This window comes from Athene noctua, chromosome 2, assembly GCF_965140245.1.
Source record: "Athene noctua chromosome 2, bAthNoc1.hap1.1, whole genome shotgun sequence".
Lineage (NCBI taxonomy): Eukaryota > Metazoa > Chordata > Aves > Strigiformes > Strigidae > Athene > Athene noctua.
The window spans coordinates 62123589-62146853 of record NC_134038.1 but is presented as its reverse complement, the minus strand read 5'-3'; the positions used below and the strand labels follow the sequence as shown (position 1 = coordinate 62146853).

The window sequence follows — 23265 nt, the reverse complement described above, 5'->3', positions numbered from 1 at the left end:
TATACTACAGACTGTGTGCCCGGCCCACCTATGCTTGATTCCCCTTTTCTCTTGAAGCATTAGTGAAAATGTTGCTGAATATGGGTTTGGGTTTTTTGGGGGGAGGGGTTGGGAGGGAGGCATCATGAGTCTGTCTACAGATCAGTTACTTGTTCCACTTGGCTGGTTAGAAAGGAGCATCAACAGCCTGACAGTGAAAAGCACATTTTGCATAGCCTTCTTCAATGGAAAGCTTTCTTCACGTGCACGGGAAAATAGGAGTCTAGGTTCTTCTGAGAATAATGTAGACACAAGGCTTCTCTGAACTATTTGAGCAATAGTAGCATTGTGTGGTTATCCTATATTTCAGCTAAAAAATCTAGAATCCTAAACCAAAGTGTCCTTCAACTTACCACTGAAGACACTGTTTACAGTGTTATATACCATTAGAAAACATCTCCTTTTGGTTTTGTGTACTTCTGAACTAGGACACATACACATTGCAAGGGATATTTTTTTTTCTTTCGTTTACTGAAGGTTTTCAGATATATAAATACTTGCGTGTGTAGTTGATGAGGATACACAGAACTGTACTATTAATAAGTTGGTTTATTTCCTGAGTTATCAAATATCATAGCAGATAATTCTAAGTTGTGCACAGCATTACAAATAAAACCCTGTAACATGGGTTTGTTTCTTATATGATCCCATTTATATTAACATGCCAAAATGATAATGTAATGAATTTGATTCCACTGAAGTTCTCAGCTGGAACCCTGATACAGAAATTTCCATAAGCTGAGAAGTTGGTATTGTTTCACTGCTTGTAGAGACAGCTAAAATACATCCCTACTTTACTGAGGGTAAAAAAGGGGAAGAGGTTGAGGTTAAGCACCTGGAATACCAGATTGTTTTGATTATTTCTGGTAGTGCCCTTATTTCTTGCCTCCCTTGGTACTTTAAGCTTCTCTTTTCAAAATAATTGTTTATTTTTGAGATTTGAGGAAGAAAAAAAAAATCTATAGTGCACATCTTTGCAGGTATTTAATCTGTTTTAATTCAACTTCCATAGACATATTACTTCTACCAGGATAGTCCACAGGGAAAATCACATCACACATAGCATAATAAGAACAATGTATTATTTTTTAAAAAAACCAAACCCAAACCAACAGCTTCATTTTTGTACCATGGTAGTATCAGTGAACAGCAGCTGAACATGAGAATGATACAAGTGAAAACCAAAAAGAAAACAATCTAAAACTCATCAATAGTCTCATTGGCTTAAAAATTAAGTAGTAAGCTACATACAAGAGAAACTTCCAAGAGTGTAATTTGAAATGTAGTATTAAAACTCTTTAAATATTTTATGAAACTAGCAGGATGGGACCCAGTAAAAGCCTGTTTGCTGTGACACAGTTTGGATCATGTAAATAGACTTTTCCAGTGTAAAATAGGACAAAATATTGTTTATTGCTGCTTTTTTCCAATATTTTCCATAGGTTTTCTTTTTTCTTTTGGAAAATTTTAGTTCCTTTTGAGTAAACTTCAGCAACTGTAATTTGGAAATTTTATGCTGGACAATTACTGTGTTATTTCATGGTGTACTGCTTGCCCAAACAGTTAATAGGGAGGAAAAAAAAAATCAAGGAAGTAATGTGACATAACTATGGATAGCAACCAGCTCAGCATACTGTCTAAATTGTAAGAAAATTCTGTCTTTTTTATTGTTTTAAGGCCTTAGAAACTTTGCTGAATGGAAATAAACATTATAAAGCATGTCATCATTAAAAGATGAGTCTTGAATCACTGGGTAACTACCTTCTGTGTAACTGCAAAATGAGTCTATGATATTTTAAGAAAAGTAAAACCAAATCTCTTTCATAATAAGAACATTCATCTTTTATGCTGAGTGAAAAAGGCAGATGTTTAAATCCCATCTTTGAAGGAAAATTCCATGATTAATAGGACTACTAAGTCATTAAATGGCATAAACTCACATGTCTTTTAAAAAATAAATCGTAAAACCCATATTGTAATAAGTCTTTGCTGGAACTTTTGAATGTAGGATAGGCAGTCAGTCACCAGAGTTTGGATCAACAGAGCAAATACGAAACTCAGTCTAGGAAAGAAGGTGGAATTTAAAACAGTAACATACATTATCTCCTGTTATTTTCTTTATTCACCTCAAATAGGTTCCTTTAAAGAGCTTCTCTTGCTATACAATACGTTCATGACACTGCTCATCCTGCTTGTCTACTGCTCTCCCTTGCCTGTGCATCTTGGGTAAAACAATGTTTCTGTGAGGAAACATCTTGCTTTAAGGACTGGACTCACTGTGGCAGGTGCACTCTGTTCATGAGACTCATGAACAAACAATTACAACATGCCAGTAAAATGACTATTCAAAACCAAGATGTATTGGATCTGATACTATTAAAGGAGAATGGCATATGTGGAGTCCTGAATCTATATTGTCAGATGAGTGTTGTGTCAACAACCCAAATGTATCAATGACACTTCAGGATCAGATGAACAAAATGAAGAGAGTAGCAAAAGACTTAGAGGCAATTGTTGCTTCACTAGGAATTAGTTGGTTGGGGAGAGTTTTGATATATTTGGGTTTTCCTTGTTGGGATGGTTAGTTGGCTTCCTCCAGTCTTTAATAACGGTTATAATTGTGATTTGTATTATCATAAGCCATATTAAGCACTGTAACGAAATCTGTATCAACCATGGAGTATATGCCCTTAAAATACATTTGTGTATTAGATATCGCAGTGCAACCTTAGGTTAGCATTTACCTACTTGTTTGCTGCTGCTTTTGATTATTTTATATTGTTGATTGTTACCATATGACTGTTTCTCCTGTTGATTGCTGTCATACTGTTAGTTGATACTGCATTATTGATGTTGCTAGTAATTTCTAATAGCCTGAAAATAAGTGAGGAATGATGATTCACAGTGAGCCTTAAAACTCGCTGAGACTGTGATCCCTTGTTAACATTGGAGGCAAGAGGTGACTGTGCCACCGCTCCAATGATACCAGTTGAATCGTGACTGCGGTAATAGGGTGGATTTTGTGGCAGGTGCACCTGCCTCGATAAAGGCCAGAACTTCTCAGCTGCTGAAAGGAAAGAGTTAAAACCAGAAGCCACAGTTTGGGGTCAAGCTGCCCAGTCCACATGGTGACTGTGGTCACGCATATGCTTCGGCTGATGGTGACCATTACACACTTCAGCTGAAAGGCAGGGCCCTTCAGTCAACAGACAAAGCCCACAGCCAATGAAACACCTCAGGTGAGAGAAGTTTCTAGACTGCTGACCATATATGACCACAGATCAGATTGGACTAGGGTATAAATGGAGTCCTGTCTGAGGGCAAATTGATCCAGGTCTCCTTGGAGCAGTGGGTCTGCAGGTGGGGACTCTCCCCTTGGATCAGGACAGCACCCAAGGTAACTCCTTGAGGTTGAGAGCCCTCATCATTTAGGTTAGTGATTTCTGCATTTTCGGTCATCATTTCTAAAGCTTAAGAATTAAGTCAGTTGTGCAGTAATTAACCCATCTTACGTCCTGAACATGTGGTTTGCTAATGTTATTTGATAAAAAATAAATCTTGTTAAATTTAGCACCTGTCTAAATTCAATTGTGTGTGTCTCTGTGACACCCACCAAGGAGAAAAAGCTCGACTTCTCCAAACCCCCACATTAACCACTCTTTCTGATCTCCACTTGCCCTAAATTTCCAGACACCTTTTCTGTTAGGCACCTACATTTTTTCAAGGATACTCAGAAATAGCTCTTTCTAACTGTGCTGTGAAACTTCACCTACCTTCCATCCAGGTCTTATCCCAGGACTAGGGGACAGGAGAGGATCAAGGCAACAAAGTAAGCAGAATAGTTAAAGTATAGATGCTACCAGCATTTGTTATTTTGATGACAGGTGGATGCTAGCTTACTCCTGAGAGATCCAAACAAGAAATCTTACCTCAGAAAAATAAAAGATTTCAGAGGACTGATCTCACTATCAGATTAATTTCTATATTGTGGTTTTTGGGGTTTTTTGGAGGGGTGGTGGTGATGTTTTTGTAATCATAAAGACATCTGGAAACCAGGGCTATGTTTTTTAAAATTTATTTTTAAATCTTATTTGCATCATGCTCCTCTAAACCTTCTATGTTATTGAGCTATAAGAAAGTTCAAATCAATGGTATTTATTTACAGTTGCTGAAACTCTGCCTCAGTGAGTGCTCCCCGGTTCAGCTGAAGGAATTATTTCCTTTAAAGCCTAGATGGTCAATAGGAGTTAATCCCCTAAATGACTTTGTAAGTCTAACACTAAGGTCTAGTTCCAAAACCAGCCATGTCCTGTCTCTAAGATAGGTATTATAATGCTCTTTTAGGCTGTAGACCCCAGGAGTAGAAACTACATGTTTCTCTATAAGCTCTCAGACTCTATTATTTAAGATGTAACTAAGAAAACTCAAAAGACATTTCCAACACTCACACATTCCTGGGGAACTGTTTTGGGCTAGACCACAAGATGTGCCTCCATTGCCAAGCCTCTCTGGGATGTGGTGTCAGGGTATGTGTGTGGCCACTGTCCCTTTGACATCCAGTGTGAAAGATTCCACCCTGAGGCTAGAGACCCACAGGGGTCTTCAAAACACTAAGCTGGACTAGGCTTTCCACTGTCACATGAAATGATGGCTTTATCTGCTACCATAGTCTATCCAGCATCCTACTTGACGATAAGAGAGGAAATGGAAGAGCCTGTCCCAGTTCTCCTGCAGTCTGCATCAAACCACACTCCTTCTCTGCCCTTTCTGGCCTTCCCCATGAAGTGGGGCTCCTGTGCAGAAACACTTCATGTTTTAAGGTCTAAGAAGAGCCTGCAGGGCTTGGTAGAGAACTCCTCCAGCAAGACTGTCCTTGTTTCTGCTTTTTATTTTTTCCCTAAGAGTAAAATGCATTAAGAGTTATGAGAAGAGGATGAGCATCTGGATAACCATCAGACAAACACACGATGAGTTTGCCAACATTTCCTTTAAAATAAGAGAGCCTCAGGATCATAGAGATAGCCTCACCTGTGGGAGCTCAGAGGCTTCTGGACCAGGCTGCTACCATGCCACTGCTCTGACTAGTTTCTTGACCCTGATTAGGCTTGATTTGATTCACCTTACTATCTGTGTTATAGTCTTGCAGTTATATATCCCTACATATAACTTAGGACATAATGGTCAATCTAGAAATACCAGAGGAAATGTACAAAGTTACCTAAGGAAAGTTTCAAAAGAATAATACGTTCATTACTTCCACACCATCCACATTGCTGGCCTATATAATTAGATAAAAAACTAATATGAATTACTAGCAGAGGTTGACATATTTCTGCTAAGCTTATGGTTATTTAAAAAGCGAATTTTAGTTAAAAAACAAAAAAAAAGTGTCTCAGAGATTATAAGGGATATTTAATACCTTTCTTAAAAGTTTATTTCATTAGATTGTTACACTAAATAATTTATTTGTAGTATTAACCAGTAAGTTTTAAAACATGATTTAAGTGATTATTATACTAAGACATAGCCAAATATCTTTCCTTTTTTTTTTTTTTTTTTTTTTTTCCAGTACCTTCTCTATTTGTGCTGATGTCTACATGTGTATTTGGAGAGAAATGCATGTAAGAAATAGGTATATGTATTAAAATTATTCTCTGTTAATACCATTTTTTTTCTCTGAAATAAAACCAAAGCAGACATTTATTATTCTAAGTTTCCATAGTTTGCTTAACAATACTAGTAAGGGAGAAACTTCCCCAGAGAAGTCTGTCAGATCATTCTGTCATTAGAAGCATAAAGGCTGAGCATATGTGTACATATTTTTATACATCATCAATGCAGACATGTTTTTCATTAACCAGAATTTGATCAGCTCTGAAACATTCTGAATCATATTTTTAGCAATATCTAGCTGTACTAAGTTCCACAAAGTTGTACGATAACAATTGTGATGCACTGTGCAAAATACTAGTTTTTAAGCATCTATATTGTATGGCGCATGTTAGCTGGATTGGTACTTGGTTCTTCCAGCCAGATTGGGGAAAATGAGCCCAGCACTCCTGAGTCCATTGTTATAGAGCAACTTAGAGCTGTGAGTTGGATTAAATGCAAAATATAGTTCCCACTTCCTGATAAAGCCAGAAGAAGTTGAATGCTCCAGGAAACTGTTTTTCACTCGACATGACCCATTTCTATGGGCTTAAATGCCTGCTAAATTGACATAATATTTTTAAAGATTATAAAATCTTTTTTTAAAAAAAAAAATTTCTTGATTTCTTACCCTATTTTTCACTTGATTTTTATTAGGTTTCAAAACCTTCTCTCTCTATAATGATTTTTTTTCAAAGAAAGAAAAAAATGGTGAGCTGTTGTCATACTTTGGTAGGAAGTCACAATACTTTTTTTCTGAATTGTCTGTTTTTCCTTGTAGCCATCTTAAATCAATACAACTTATGAAAAGCAGTTCTGGATATCTCCTTTCACAGCCTGTCACCTATGGAAACTCAGGAAATGCAACATCAAGAAGGATAGCTTTATTTTACATCATTTATTCTGTTTTAGCTATAGGAGCAGTAATGAGCATAAATGTTTAACTGCAACCTTTATTTTTGTTACTGGTATGGAATTGCCAAGACAACTGATTAATTTTGTGCTATTTGCTATGCCTATTGCAGTCTTGCTATCACACAAATTTGAAAAAGATTGAAAACAATGTGTAGCCTATATCAAAAATGAGGGTTAACTTCATGTCAAATATTGTCACAGGAAAAAAAATCTACTGTAAAATCTATCCATTCACTTGACAATCCTAGGATTGTAAGAGAAAGTGGTAAATCTATTTAACCTCATGAAGATTTCTCTGCTGAAGAAAAAACCCCACCAATGAAATCAATTCTGTGGGACTTTCAGTGTGAGGTTTAAAAAGATTAACTTCATCTTAGAGAGCATATTAGATTCTGAGCTTGCATTTAGTTAAAAAGGAAATCTTTTCTCCATTACAACTTGCAATATTCATAACAGCATGGACACTTTAAAATGTTTTAATTATATTTAATCATACTTAAAACTCAGTTACTTTCACATTTGTTTTAACAATACCCATAAAAATCTGTCAAGCTGCATCTGCATGGAAAGGTGCAAAAGGCATCTTCGCAAAGTGAAATTTCCGTTTTCTTCAGTAGAACCAGTTCACCTGTAGATTCTAATATTTAGGTTTCTAAGCATAATGACATTTAAATAATTGCTGAATACACAGCACCTTCACCTATCACCTTTTACTGTCTTGTAAGGGCCTGGACAGAGAGACAAACTTCTAGTTACAACAAATTAATCAACATTTCTTTCATTCTATTATAAGCCTGTACTTGTTTCCAATCTAACACACCCTTTTATCTAAAATTAAAAAAATTGAAGAGCGTTTATTTATAATATCAAGAACAAACACAGCACCCTTTATGGAGTGCAAGGCTTTATATGTGCAGAATTAATATATCCAACCTTGTATGCTTTGATTTTAAAGTTATGCTACTACAATGGTGTTGCACAGTCATTATCTTCTATTTACAAAACATAGGCAGGCACCCCGACCAGTTGTCTGTGGTGCAAAAGATAAGATTCTAATATATATACATTGTGTAATAAGTTGGTTTGGAAAGAATCACAAGAATTTGGATGATGTATGGAAAATTGAAACTTTCCAGTGCTGTTGGATCGGTTCTTGTAATCAAACAGCAGCTTTTCACACTTTCTCCACAGTCCACTCTATTCTGTATGCAGAGAAAAGCCCCATTTATTCCTTTGCAGCAGGTACAAAAAGGAGATAAAATACATGGATATTAAACACTAAAAGAGACGTTAATTGGAACACATTCCTCCTTCCTTTTTAGGAAGAAACAGTTGTAAATAATTCTGTATTTCATGCTAAAAAGCACAGCCATTCAAGAGACTTATATTTTCTCATGGAAAATCACCCTGCAGTTTCTAGGTTACCAGAAGAGTACTAGCAAATCTGGCTGGCGAGCTAAGTCTGGCTAGAGGTTTATATGATACAAGCTGATGGTCTCTGTCAGCTCCTAGAGATCAGATATCTCAAAAACCACTACTCATAGTATTGTCTATTGGACTGGAGAGATGAACAAGCATGAAGTTTATTCCTTTTCTGATAAATGCAATATAGAGATTTGATTAATGCTCTTTTTTTCCTCTTTGCCACAAACAGGTAAGGGTCTTCACAGGCTGCCTGCACTTAGGAACTCTTAAATAAATGAGTGCCTGAAGGCTGTATGTTGTACTTACATTATTGCTATAGAAAGCACTTTAAAAGACTTTTGACCTCAGATATTGAATTTCAGCAAAGTCTTATTAGCTTAGAATAAGACTTGATTGGAAATGTGTTTGCTGCTTCCCAGTAGGATTTCTATTCATGTGTTGTGAAATGAAGTATTTTCCCAAAATGTCATGGTAGACTTTTGTCAAAACAAATGAGAGCAGCTACTGTTGCTGTCTAACAAACTTCTTTAGTTTGTCAATACATTTCAGAGTTTTACTTGGTAGACTTAGGGGGGAAAAAAACCCCAACAACCCCCCCCCAAGAACAGAATTTTACATGGACCTGATACATGTGAGGAGCTGGAGCCAGAGCCTACCCCAGAAAGAAAAGCCTAACATTTACTCAGTAAAACAGCAAACTCCATGTTACAAAATATTATTCTTTCTTTTTCCTTTACATAGGCAGGCAAAATTGCTTCAAAGGACTATGTTCACAGATGATTTAAACTATCAATAATAACACATAGCTGCTTAAAAAATGGGGCTACTCAAGTACCTTAGCACCATTTGCTGATTTATTACCAGTCTCCTTCAATTTCTCCTTTTTTGCACCAAGTTACTTCAAAATCAAAAGTACCAGCATGCATCAATCTGTAATATTCACAGTTAAAATACACTAATAACTATATTTAGTAACGCTGTTTGTTATTTTTTCATAGAGGTGAATATATTCTTATCAAGTTTAATTTTTTAAAAAATTAAATCTTGGTTACAGTTACATTTTCGTAACACATCCTCAGAACCAAAATGAAAGCAATAGCCTTATATTGTTTTTTCTGTTTTATAATGTACTAATGCTAAATTCCATTTGTACCAGTTACACCTGGTTACCACTGAAGACATTTTGTTGCCCTCCAACTCTTCACAGCTCATTAGCTGAAAACAGAGAGCTCCTCTTGGGTCAGGAGTAGACATATTATCTGTATGCCTTGCACGTGAAGAAAGCCGAGACTTGAACAGGGCCCCTTGGGGTCCCTGGGCCTTTTTAAAGGCCCTTGTAGTCTCTAGGCAGGCAGCTCTACCATGTGTGCCGAAAGTCAGTTTTCCTTCTGGCAGAAGCACTAGGAGCTGTACAAAGTAGTCTCAGTGGGCAATCACTTAGATTATCAACAGGCATATGCCAGGAATTAAAGCAATTCTGTGAAAACAGAATTTTCTGGCAAACTGTTCACACAGTGACTGCCTGGTTCTTGTGGAGTTTTTCTGAGGAACATTTCTGGAAGCTATGTGAATACGCAAATGCTAAGTGATATCATCTACTGTTCTGGAGTGGCACTAATGGCAATATCCACTAGCTGCTGAATACCTTTGTGCCTCGGGGACCCAGTTTTCTTAGACTGTGTTACGATACACCGTGAAGTTGAAGTTGCATCCTTATTTTCAACTGCCAGTGTGGTTGTGTTTACACTCTACAAGAAACAGGTTCCCAACAGGTCAGCATGGTTAGCACGTGTCATACATTGGTAGGTAGGACAGTAAGTCAGGTTTGGTTTTAGTTGTTTGCATTCTCCAGTTTTGTCCAGGAGTTCAGTTTTCTGCCTATTGCTACAGGATGGGACTCCACACGTGTTTATAAATGTATGAATTGAGAGGATAGTTGCATTATGTAATAAAAGCAAAATATTTAGTGAAACTCCTATACATGGCCAATCCCTCCTTCCCCTGCTTTTTTTTAAAAATTTTTTTTATTTTTCATTTTCTTTGGAAATAGCATCTACAATTTCATTAACTAGACAATATTCATGCAGTTCATAGGAAGACAAAACTATCTGTGACAGACAGCAACTGTTCCCTAGGAAAAGCAAAGAGCACACTAAATAGATCTTACACTTTTTATCTAAACACAGCTAAAGCACTAGCTTTAGGATTTAGTTAGGCTTTTAAAGTATATGGACGCTGGAACTACAAAGCAGTTCTGATATTCTCCTGTTATGCCTTTTCTCCATTTTTGGACTATGTAGAATATGTAACTGTTAAATGACTAGTATTCAAGTCACAGAGGAAAACAGTTACATGGACACAGCACAGAAATCTGCAGAACATATTGAAAAGTTAATCTAAGGAATTTTAAAGCAAATATATAATTTTAGGGCAAGTGAAAGAATCACGGTTGCATAGGAATAAAAATAACTGTCCAGTTCCTCAAAAGCTGTATATTTGGCAAAGCTGCACTCAATAATGGAATTACACCAGCATATCCTTTTATATCATGTCTTGCATGTAACATCTGTAGACTGGAAGTTTTCCCAAAGCAAAATGTCAACCAAATTTTTTCTTAAATGAAAGAGTGAATGAAGCTTCCTTTACGGGTACAGCTCAGAGAGCACCATAGGTACAGCTCCCTGACAGTGTGGGAGAGCAGTATTTCATTTTAGCTCATCAAAATACTCTCTGTAGGGAGCTGTTCTATTCCTGAGTATGGGAGCACTGTGAGAAGGAAAAGAGGTAGTGAATGAGACAGGGAAAAAGAGGAAAAATAAATAAAGCTGATTGTGGTGGGGTAGAAGAGTTTCATTCAAGGGGATCACAAAGCTTTTTTATTCAGCAGCTGTTCACTGAGGTGTAGAAAGCTGTAAGTCTGCAAGGTCTCTTAGCCTGGCAAGTGGTTGGAGAAAAGCTGGACATACCGTATCAGTAAATGTTTAATCAAAAGCAGAATTTTCTTCTGTACTTTTTAATACATATATATATATATATGTGTGTGTGTGTGCGTATATAAAACAACCCAACATCACTTTTTGAGTTAAATTATGGTACATAAAACTGATTGTTTCACTGGGAAAGAGTCTATGTGTCTCCTCCTTGGTAGGTTTCCTCAACCTGTCCTGAGAAACTAATGAGACGAATCCCTCTGGTAAACACAGCAATAGTTTCACACTGGGAACAGAACAAAGGCTGCTCAGATCATAGCAGATTTTCCTCCCCACAATTTCAAACATTTCAGGGCATCATGACAAGTACATAAATATTCGATATCACTTACAAAAAATCTAAATGTTCAGGACAGATAAAACTTGTTCCCCACCTACAGGTATGCCTTCCAATTTATTCCCTCTACAGATTACAAACACACCTACTAGTTCATTTTTAAAAGATGTCTTCCAAAGACAGAAAATTTCCATTGAGAAGTACTCATCCTCTTTTTCAAAGTAAACTGATGCTTGACACATGATCATACAAGATACAATGTGCATCTAAAATAGAAATCTGAGAAGGAAACAGAGAAAATGAAAGTAATGCTGACCAGAAAGACAAGACCAGAGATCAGGTCTACCGTATCTGGCCGAGCCGTGGCACAGGCAGCCGCCAGCCAGGGATATGGCCCATTTCTCTTTCTTTCTCTGAAGAACAGTTTTCCCACATTTTAAAGTTAGGCTTGCAGGTGTGGCTACCTAAATAATTAGCAAATAAGAAGACTTTGCAGCAGTTCTGAGGACGAGACTGTGCTGCTGATATGGGCGTTCACAGCTTAAGGGCTTCATGAGAATTACATGTGTATTAGTAAGGGATGAATTTGTGCCCTGGGAATTTAAGATTGGAGCCGTACCAGGCGATAATCTTACCTTAACGCATCAAACTCTATTCCCAACAAACTGTATTAGCCTGCTACTCCAGTATCTGTTGATGTCTGGCTCAGAAAACACCCAACCGCCCTCTAGGGTAACGAGAGAACTTGCTTGGATCCGAAGGTGACCCCCACACTGCTGACGTTGTGTCTCGAGTCGGCGATATCTTAGTGACTCCAGCATGAATCAGTGGGCTGTGGCAAGGACCTAAAAATGTTATGGATGAAGATGGGCCGGCCTGCTGGTGGAGGTGGGTAGGAAGTCCCCAGTGTCCAATGTGCCATTGCAATGGAGCCCCAGAGACAAGCCTTCTCCGGTCATGCAGAAACCTTCACACCAACACAGTTTCTTTTGATTCCACCACTTTCTCACAACACAAACGTGTCCCACTCCCCCCCCCCCCCCCCCCTCCTTTCTGAATGTATCGACAAAAGGAACGGCAAAATAAATAAATAAAGACTTAGCCTCTGCTTCGGGGAAGCCGCCTCTCCAGGTTTCCGCACCTGCGGTGACCTGGCTGGAGCTGGTAGGCATCAGTTTTCACGGCAAATGGTGGGTGCGGAGGGGGCCAGTGGCTCACTGGCCCTGGCGGCAGACTCCAGGCTCGACTGTCTCTCTTGGCCGGCTGCCCCCGGCTGTCATTGCACCAGGCCCGAGCCGTAGCTGAAGGCGTAGCTGCTGGCCAGTGAGAGGGACTGCTGGTGCTCCTCGCCCTGCTCCGAGGGGTAGCTGGGAAACGTCTGCGCCCGGGACACCTTTGCTGAGCTGAGGCTGTGACCTGGTGGAGAGGGACATGGACACAGAAGGTGTAACTGAGCTTTAATTTAATTTTAAATTACTTAGAGCCCTTTGCCAAGGACATGAACTCTGATGGGCTGACTTCATACTGCCCCACGATGCCAGGGTGCTCGGAGAGCAGACATGCCACATTGGGGCTGCAGAGGAGGGTCTTTGCCCATGTCTGAGGGCACAAGCAGGCCATGGATGCCCAGAGAAGGCAGGAGGTCCCAGACCCAACTCAGGCATAATTGAAGGTCAGATTTATTTTTTTTTTAAATTTACAGAATATCATATCTATATATTTGCTACTCTATAAATGTTATATTTGTTAGAGCTGATAAAGAACTAATGCATCTCTTTTTTATCTGGAGCACTGCTTAAGTGGTGGGAGCAATGCCAGTAGTTTCAAAGGAATTTGTCACACGAATGCCACTTCTTGTACTTACTGTCTTTCGAATAGGATGCCAGTTTGTCAGGAAAACACAACATCACTGTCATTTCAAAATGAACTGTATGTGGGATATGGTCCACATGGCAGAATAATGTTTGGGAAGAGGATGTGCAAGATGCTTTCACAGACAGGCTTGTGAGTCTCATATAACCATGATTTGTTCACTTGTAACCAGCAAGATGCAAAACCATGTGTGAAAAGCCATTAAAAAGCCGATGACCGAACTCAGAAGATGACTCCTATGACCTGATTGTGTAACCTGATCGTTTTCCTATCTCAAAATTCCCTTTTGCAATTGAGATTTAATTAGTAACAAAAAGTTAATTTCCAAAGTGTGTAACTTCATGCAACATATATTCTCTGGAAATTTATATTGAAACCTGGATTTAAAATGGTTTTGGATAATGCATTTAAAAATGTCTTTAATACATGTATTAAAGTAGGAATGTAAATCACATTTTTCCTTCAACCACAGATATATTACAGAATAGCTGTCACACAGCATAAACTCAAATGCTGAAGAACTCAGCTCATGTTGAAATGTTCCAAAACAGCTAGCAGCTTTCTAGACTTCCCAGTAGTGCTGGGACCAAGAATGATGTTCACTCAGTTTGGCAAAACTTAGTCTAACTCGTATTTGGAAAAGTTTGGCTATAACATGCTATTGGCTGCTTCATGAAAAAAATCATGGTCCCCCTGAAGATGAGACTATCAGAGCACTGTTAGGACCAAGAGATTAAAAAATAACAACTAAATGAAAATTAGAATAAAAGGTACATCTCAGTGACACTGAAGACAATAAAACTAGAGACTCAATTCCCAGTAGCACGTTAGCGGTCATAAAAATCCCCTTCATAGCACAACACAGCAGAATGAACTTTCTGTGTGTATTTGTACTATTCATTCACTGGGTTAAATTGGCTTTGGCTATCAAAACCTGACTGAGATGCCAGGTTTAAAAGTTTTCTGCTTTTGCATCAAACTGAATTAAAATGTATGGTCACTGTGAGGTCTGAGCTGCAAACCAAAAGCACTGATAATACACTGTTTGAGAATAGTCTTAAATGTTTTATTGCTTTGACCAACTTTTAATCATGATATTAAGAGAGGCCCTCATACATTTGTACTTTTATTTGAGATTTGCATCACCATTAGTCTTAGGATTTAAATTTAATGCAAACCTAAACATAGAAAGTTGCATGATTGTAGGTTTTAATTTTGTGTTCCAAACCTGGCATTTTCATTCTAAGGATTTAAGATCCTGTCTTCTTTTTACCCAGAAGCTAGAATCATATATATGCCATCATATATGGCAGTGTAAGGTGCTGCCATAGGGAACTGCTAGTCAAGGTATGTGATTGAGTATGTATACCATATAAAAATAAATAAATAAAAATAAAAATAAATAAAATATGTCAAGGTACCATTTTTCTCTATTCCCTTTATGTATTTTATCCAAAAAATGTAATACACACAAACAGTGCCTGTGACAATGAGCAGGAGTAAAGGCATTTGCCAACCAGGGGAGTTCCCTCAACTCAGACCTACTTGTATCATGTGCCGTATCTCATATAACTGATTTTGGATTCACTTCTGTAGAATAGTGCAGCTTTAATACAGTGATGGAGAGTGCTCCTACTAAACTAATTTTTTAGCTAAGTTATTAAGGCACTCTCTTAGCATATAGAAGATGAATTTGCACCTATTAAGGTTAAAAAGAAAATTAATTTCAGGTCTTCCATTTCCTGGATGTATGCCTTAGACACTAGCACATCACTTACTGTTCTTTAAAAGAAAATCTGTCACTGCTAAATCTTACAACAGACTGATTTTAGCTATTCTGTAAACAAAGGGGTTAATGAGGATAAGTAACTTCTTCCCTGACTGCTAGGACATGCAGTCAAAGAGAGAGAGACAGTCAGATCCAAAAGATTAAAAGACACATTCAACAGAGCCAAAAGATCTAAGACACCTCGTCAAGGCTTAGGCCAAACAGTATGACATTGATTTATGGAAATAATAACAAAAAGAAGAGAGGACATCAGTTCAAATGAAATGAGAAACCTATGGTTAATAGAGAATTTAGGAGTTTAGGAAAGAATGGTTCTATGCAATATGTTTACTTTCAACTTACATTTTTTTTAAAAGCAATTAACTATAGTAATATATTTAAATAAAATTAATCAAAAAATAATGGTGGTAAATAGTGAAATAGTTCAATGGTTCCAAGTTGGCTTAAGACTTCTAAGTAGTAAAATTCCAAAATTTAGTTCAGCTTTTTTTTTAAAAAAAAGTATATCCTGTACTGGAAATTTTAACTGATAATCCATTCATTTATTTGCATTCCTACTAAATCTCAATACTCATAAAGCTGATCAGCCTTTTGGAGTCTTAGATACTGCAGCATCTCCACAGTTACGTTTTATGTCAGCAGTAAGGATTTTGAAACTAAAGATACAGAAATAGTTTTTGCCGTAAAGAATTTAAGTTTCACACCTTTCTAAGCTTTCTGCTTCAATAGTATTTTCTGTGTCATATTTGGGTCTTAAAACGTTAAGAGAGAAGAAGAATGCTGTCTGTGGATTTTGCAGCTCTTTGGTACCACAGCTGTTTTCAAGAATACAAAACTAACTCTCCTCTACAGTTCTTCTGAAGTCAGCATAAGATGAATTTGATTAACACAGACTTCATGACCTGAAGGCACCATTAGAACTGGGGGAGGTTTTTCTCCTGTGGCTTACATAGGAAATGCATTATTTTTTTCTGTTCTAGGACAGGACCTTGGAAAGATAAGTATTATTCAGCCTACTTCATCCTTTATTTAAATTTACTCTCAGGATCATAGAATGCAATGAAGCTGTAGTCCAAAGCAATTAGATATGAATGATTCATCAAGATAATTTAATGTAACCTGGCAAATTACACCAAAATTAGATTTTTCCTGATCTTAATTATGTTGGAAGCAGAGGCAGTATACACAAGGATCCTATTTCATGGCATGGTGCTTATTTATAACAATTCTTTAGAGGAAAAACCAATGGTTTCCTAGTAACAGCAGTGATTGATGTACATGTAAGTAGATCGATCACAACTTCTAAGAGAAAACTTGCAGTACTCAGCTAAATGAAAACGAAACAAAAAAAGAGATCCAGGGATAAACTTTAAAAGCTCCCTTACTGCTCCTTACTGGGAGATGCTTATTTCTGTTTTGGACTCAGAATTCAAATTCTTAACCGGAAGGCAGGTGCCACATCTTTTCCTTTTCTAAAGGTCATGCTTTTCTTTTTCAGCACAAGAATCCAAGGGACTTTCTCATATGACACTCTTTGGTTAGAGCACTCATCTATGATGTAACAGATGAGTTAAAATTCCCCTCTGCTCGTGGTAAGGTTTGACATTACTCTTTCTGTAATGAAAAAGTCAGTTGAAAATGTTCCCTTTCTCCTCATTGCTGTTCTCTCTCCCTCAGTTGTGCCATTGTGACTGAAAGGCTGCTTTGTAGACAGAAGCACTTTAGTCATCTGGTTAGCAAGAGGCCTACAAATTGTTGTACTGGCACAGCCGAGGAGCAGGAACAAGCAGCCAAGGGTAAGAGATGGCAGGTTTTTCTCAGACTGGCTTTGGTGTCAGACATTTTGGGGAATGATGACCTGTGAGCAATATGCAACCAAATGCCGGGTGATGCTATCACCACCAGACTACTCCTCTGATGCAGGATCACCTTTGAGACCCTGTGACTAAGCTTTTCTAATAGAAGATCTAATATAAGTGTATATTTTTTTCAGTACCATGATTAACAATTAATAGAATCAGAGACTCTTGTGTTTCAGCTTCTGTTGCAGGCCTTTTAAGTACCTCATATTAGATAGTCATTAGGTAAAATAAAGAAACAGACTTTTGCAGCTGCACAGCAAGCTTTCATCTGGGATTTCTTAACCTCTGAACAGATGACTTTACAAACAAAATTATGATCTTCTAATGCAGTTTTACTTTTCTAGGTAATAATAATAAACTTTATTTTTGAAAATAAAATCTGGCATTTCCATTCCCAAGATTATGAGCACAAAATTGAAGCCATTAAATTAAAGCCAATTGGATATCTTTATTAGTATTATGTTTTGTACTTGGGAGTGCTCTGAGACTTCATGAGGACAAGAGCTCTGTGATTGCTATAGATGTTTCTATAAATGGTACAGAAAGACATGGTTGTTCAAAAGAAATTTCTACGTATCAGTCAGTGCAAGCTAAAACCAAATAAAGTGAATCACTTGTTCCATTGTAAAGCAATCTTTTCTTTTTAGAAATATTCATTGGAAAATTCTGTGCTCACAATAAACAGAACAGCCTGGAAACCAGTGAAACAGAGACGATGAGGTTTTATCCACAAAGGATGGTGCAAGGAAGTGGAAAAAACCCAATTAGCTAACAGATGTTTCAGGAACGAAACGTTAGTAAGGAGTTAGTTGTATGTTGTTTCCTCACACAATTCTCACCGGACAATAAATGCAGCCCTTCAGCCAGAAAAGTTCACAAAACTAGTACCAGCCTTTAATCTAGATTTATGTTCTCTAAGGACTCTCCCAACAGCAGTGAAAGCTCCTATTTATACCAGAGGAGGCCTGCAGATTGCACTGAGGATATGGTTTTGATGGGGAAGCGTGTCTCAAGGTGCTTCAACCTCTAATATTCTTTGCAGCATTTTTGTTAAGACACAGGACAAAATGGGAAAGGCACTGTAGCTATGCAATGAAAGCCCACTAGGGAAAAAGAAACACTTACTGCAAGAAACTAAATTATTATGACTGCTTATTTCAGATGGAAGCTTTTATCCTCTTAGAGCTTTTGTTGCAAAGAAAGAGACTCCACATTTTATTCTGGATAAAGAAAACGTTCCTCAAAAAACCCTCTACTACAAGCTCAAATCAGTTAAGTGGCTATTATTGCATCAAAAAGGATACTTTAATTTAAGGCAGAAAATAAATGATTGCTGTTATCCTATTTATAAATTGATACTGGTTAAAATTCTGCCAACTCTCTATATTGAATATACAGTGTCTTCTATTGAGCTGCCGATGACAAAGCAGTTTTTCCTTTTCTGCTGTTAGATGATTGGAATAACTAAAGCAAAGTTTCATAGCAGGACAAACTGCTACAAAGCAAAACATTTATTTTGCAGTAATGATGCAGTTGGATTGGAAGGGCATTAATTGGTACAGCAATTATTATGCTGTCACTCACAAAAAGATGCAATGGAAGGGAGCAGATGGAAACTGAAAAATAGCATAAACTACATTACAGCATATTGATTTCCATATGCTTATTGAAAGTGAAACTGTGGGCCTGTTTCAGTTCCAAATAAAGAAATACAAATTTTCCCCTGAATTTAACTACAGTTAAAACTCCAGGGAGCACAGCTGGGCTACAACTTTCATATTTTCTAAACTAATTTTGAATTTCATTTCCTCAAATATTGATCTTTCTGAAAGGAAAATGAATATCAGAAAACACAGTTTTTGAGACAGATTTTTAAGAAAATGGTTTAGTCTATTTATGAGAAATAATTTTGAATAAAACCAATTTAAATTGATCATAAAATATATAGGAAAAATATTAAGAAAGTGAACTCAAAACCACACCTCCTAACATTTAGAAACATTTCCCTTTCATTCTCATTTAAAAAGCATTTTAATCTTCTTTATAATTTGGAATGAAATTAATAATAGTATTCTTTTTGTTTGTTTGGTTGGTTGGGTTTTTTTTTGTTGTTTTTTTTTTGCCAGCATCAGGATTTGTAAGTATCTGAATAAAATATACTTGTTACAGAACCCTATCACTTCCTGGAATTGGAAGACTACTATTTAACTTAAAAGTTTTTGGCATTGTCATCAAGTCCTCATCTAGAAAAGAAGAAATTTTACATGTCCATACAGAAAAGATTGCAGGATTGGCAGTTTAAAACCAGGGAATTTATAATATGTCAAATTTTTGAGTTTTAGGAAAAAGTTTCCAACATTTAGATTTTGTCACAAGAATGCTGGAGTTTTATGAAGAGTACATTTACATGTCAATATTTTGAAATAAAGAAAATGCATGTCCTTAGGTTTTTGCAATAGTCACAATTGTTTCAATACCTATGAATAATGTGAATTGCTTGTAAACATTATGTACAGACAAAAATGAGCATTATTTCATCTGTACCACTATCTAAAATAGCAAGTATTTAAAAGCAGTATCTTAAATCACATAACTAAAACTAATGTATTGAATAAAGGTCAGGTTGATTTAATTGTGGTTGTGTGTTTCCATATAGTGTTTTTAAATACTTGCTCTCCTATTGCATTTAAACAGTATATTACCTACTTGGGCTATCACAAGCTGATGTAGCTCCTGTGGTAGAAATATCAGACCATCAACCACATCTTTCTCAAAGATGAATAGGTTGACCTTGCCCTCTACTTTTAATTGAGTATCTTTTTCTGTTGGGCGTTTCTTCTAGTAATGCATCTTTTTATTCATAGTACCAGCTTTCTATGCCTCTGTGTGTTATAAAGGGAGGAGACATATATAAACCCCTGCTACCTAACATCTCCACTTGGAGATGGAAAAGGAAGTTACTTGCACATGTCTCATATTACACAATAGTCTTTACCCTTTCTGTCTGCATTCCTGCAGCCAAAATACAACACATTATTTGGGAAAAGTAATCTATTTTACACCTTATGTCTCTTCAACTTGTGCTCTTCTATATGTAATACATAATTGTATGCCTGCCTGCCTGAACTACAGGGAAAATAAATAAAAGAAACTATCTGACTGGAGTAGCAACTTTTTTAGCTCTGTACTCTGATCCAGCCTGCAGATAAAGACAGTAAGCTTCTACTTAGCTTTCTTATGTTGTCTTCCATATACAGACACAGTGGTCCTTATAGCGATTAATTGATTTTATCTTTACAGCTTTTTACACTTGTCCTAATGTTGCAACATGAAACCAGACTCCGCTCTCCCTCTGTTCTGAGTCCACGGTGTTCACTATGCCAACACGGTTGAAGGAGGCGCAATCATGTTCTCGCTTAGCACTAAATTAGGATAAGGTTCAACTTTGCTTCAAAACAAACAGAATTTTCCAGGTGAAAACTCTCAGAAAGAAAGGTTTCTGACTTTGGTTTCACAGATTCTACAGAAGTGAAATTTTCTGCAGTGATACTTTCAATTTTCAGTTTATTGATTTTAAAGTACTTATCAGGGGACCCTGATCTGCTCTAGCCCTGCACTGAGCAAGCAGTTGGGATGAATCAATTCCAGACTCATCTTTCAACCCAAACTATTCTGTGATATGATGCAATACGTTATTTTTAGCCATTTTGCTTTGTGAGGGAAAACAAACTTCTTCGTTTTAAATAAGTTAAAGAAATATTTAGCTGTTCTTCCTAAGTGGCACACTACATTAGGAGAATTGTAGTTTTCTCTGAATCATTCAACAGGCGATACAATTGTGTGTCTTACAGAAGTGACTATGGTCAAGGATTTTGTTTTATAGTGAAAGATACAGGCATCACAACCTTGAAAAAAAAAGCTTTTGAGAGGAAATGTGTGGAGTTTAATACTGGAATGTGTCAAAATAAACAAGTTACTTAAGACTCTAACTAAAATATCGAATGGGTGCCCTAACAAAACTACCTGAAAAGGCTGAGCACTTTGGACAAGGTGGCTAGCATCCCCCGTCTAATTTATCCTTTCAACCACACACTCAGTTAATCAGAATCTAATATAAAACATTTCCACATACGCTGTAAAACTGAGGTTTATTATGAGAATAATAACTATCCCTGAACTTTACACCTGTCCAAAATACAGTAAAATTCTTTCATTTACCACTGATGTAAACAGAGACTAAGCATTTTTATACAAAATGCAGGTAGTTTAATTTTCCTATTCAAGCTCAAAACTCAATGAGCTTTTTAAACAGAAATTTCACAAAACTGAGACCTTCCATGTTGGTAATACTAAGGAAAGAAAAAGAAAATGGTAGAGGAGAAATTCTTGCAAGTGACAATTTCTTTCACTTCAAGAAACATTTGAATTGGATAAGAATTCTGACAAATTATAAGATGATGGCAAAATGCAAGAAAGAAGAAGAAAATAATGCTCTGATCCTAAATGCATATGGGAAAGGCTAAAGTGAGAGGAAGAGAAAACAGCTAAGGAAAACTCCAGTAAGAAAGTTATTTTAGTCTTTCAGTATTTTGCATCATGGGCACATAACAAAACAACAAAAGGAAACATTACCCTGCTCCTGGAATAACTGAAAAGTAGAAAGAATATAAAGCTAGTGAAAAAAGAAACAAACATGAAAGATAAAATGGTGTGGATTCAGTTACGCTGTCTCAAGTAATGATTTTCTGCTATAGGTAGAGCTATACACTTTGCAGTCTTCTTTCGCTTTTTGTTCCTGTGTAGAGCAGCAAGTAATTATGAGAGTCAACTGATTGCTGATCTCTGGGCATAAATAGATTTTGAGTATAATTTTCTTTTACATCCTTGAAAATTACATCTACCAGAGTAATTTAAAGTAGGTGGCTATGTACGCAGTGTTATTATTAAAACTCTGGTTTACCAATTTGTTAGCTCACTGTTCACTTTTCCCCTCCTCAAAAGGTTTTTTGTTGCTTTTTTGTTACAGTCAAACTAAATGCCCAGTCAAAACACAAATCTTATCAGATACCTTGTTTAAAAGAATCAACTCCTAAATCTGTCACTGATTTAGCATGAAGCATCTTACTAAAAAATGTAATGCAAAAATGCAAATTTATACATTGCATATCACTTTGATGATATGGAATATCTCACTGTTAAATATTTATTGCATTTCAAATCATGTTCCCCTTGGATACACTATTCCACAAAACACAATACAGGCCTTATGCAATTCTACTGATACTACAGCGATGAAGTGAAATAGTGAATTTTAAATTTCATATTAGAGTATCAAGAGCAAAATGAAGCAAAAAATTTCTTACATTGACAAAAAGCGTATAAAGTGGAATAAATGGTATACTGCCTTTGAAAATGGAATGCTACTGGAGGTTGACTGATCAGTACTGTTTAATCTTGTGGCTGTTATAATTCTGCTGATCTTTAGTGTGGCCAGTATTTCCTGGCCTGGTAGTATTTTTGTTATAAACACTCCATTCACAAAGATTTAAAACTAGCCTATAAAAAAATTGCTATAAAATGAAACTCAGCACATGAGGTCTGAAGCCAGACAGCAAATTTGGTCTGACAGGATGGAGGGAATATGTTTTTCACCACATTTTTATGTAAGTAAAATATAGCTTTGATTGGAAAAAAAATAAAAGGAAAAAAATTGTTAGGCAGTATCGTTTACATTGCTTGACATAGGAAAAGATGTGGACAAAGGATTTATGCCACCCCAAGTGGATACCTATTCTACAAATCCTAATTCTAAAAGACAATTTTTTCATGTGACTATAATTTGAGAACTAAACACATATAACATGTCATCTAAGAAATTCAGGTTGAGTGTGGTGATACAGCTGAGCCCTTCCTTTGGTACTTTTTGCACATGCCATGGAAATAGGGAGATAAATGGTACCAAAACTAACGTTTACCAAAACCAAACAAAACAGCAAACAAAAATCCAAAATATGTTTTATGCCTGTTTGGCTTTCACTGTGGAGTCAGATGTGCTCCACTTCTGGGCTGTTGAAAGAAAAGGCAGGAATACCTGGTTGTTGAAAATGGTTATGAGGTGTAAGCAGTGCCTCATTTTAGCATCAGTTGTGTCATATTACCTCAGCAAATTGTTGCACTGTAGTCTCAGTCCTGTTTGAGCTCTGCTAGCACTCCCCACTGCATAAAAGCAACAAAATTCAACATCTGTTTTCATCATTTTCTTCTACCTCTGTTGCAGAACTCAGAGTCATCCCGTTGCACTTCCCTATAGGTATTTAAGGACAAAATGTTGTTCAAACTGCAGGAAATGTCCTCCAAAGACAGAGAACAGTCTTAGACTCTGGTAAAACATCTTACATTCAGGGAACTTTTTATTTATGGTGTAACATGGGGGTTTAGTCTTGCTTA

The 23265-nt window shown here is 36.8% G+C and overlaps 1 protein-coding gene across 1 annotated transcript in view; it reads right to left on the bottom strand.

Moving 5' to 3' along the window:
* Positions 1-12365: 12365 nt before the first annotated feature.
* The window catches only part of DOK6 (docking protein 6), a 256018-nt gene continuing 245118 nt past the window's right edge, over positions 12366-23265 (bottom strand). Inside the window, exon 8 of the mRNA XM_074897771.1 lies at positions 12366-12711. Coding sequence (XP_074753872.1) covers positions 12572-12711 — 140 coding nt within the window. The 3' untranslated portion in view covers positions 12366-12571. The remainder of the gene's footprint in view (positions 12712-23265) is intronic.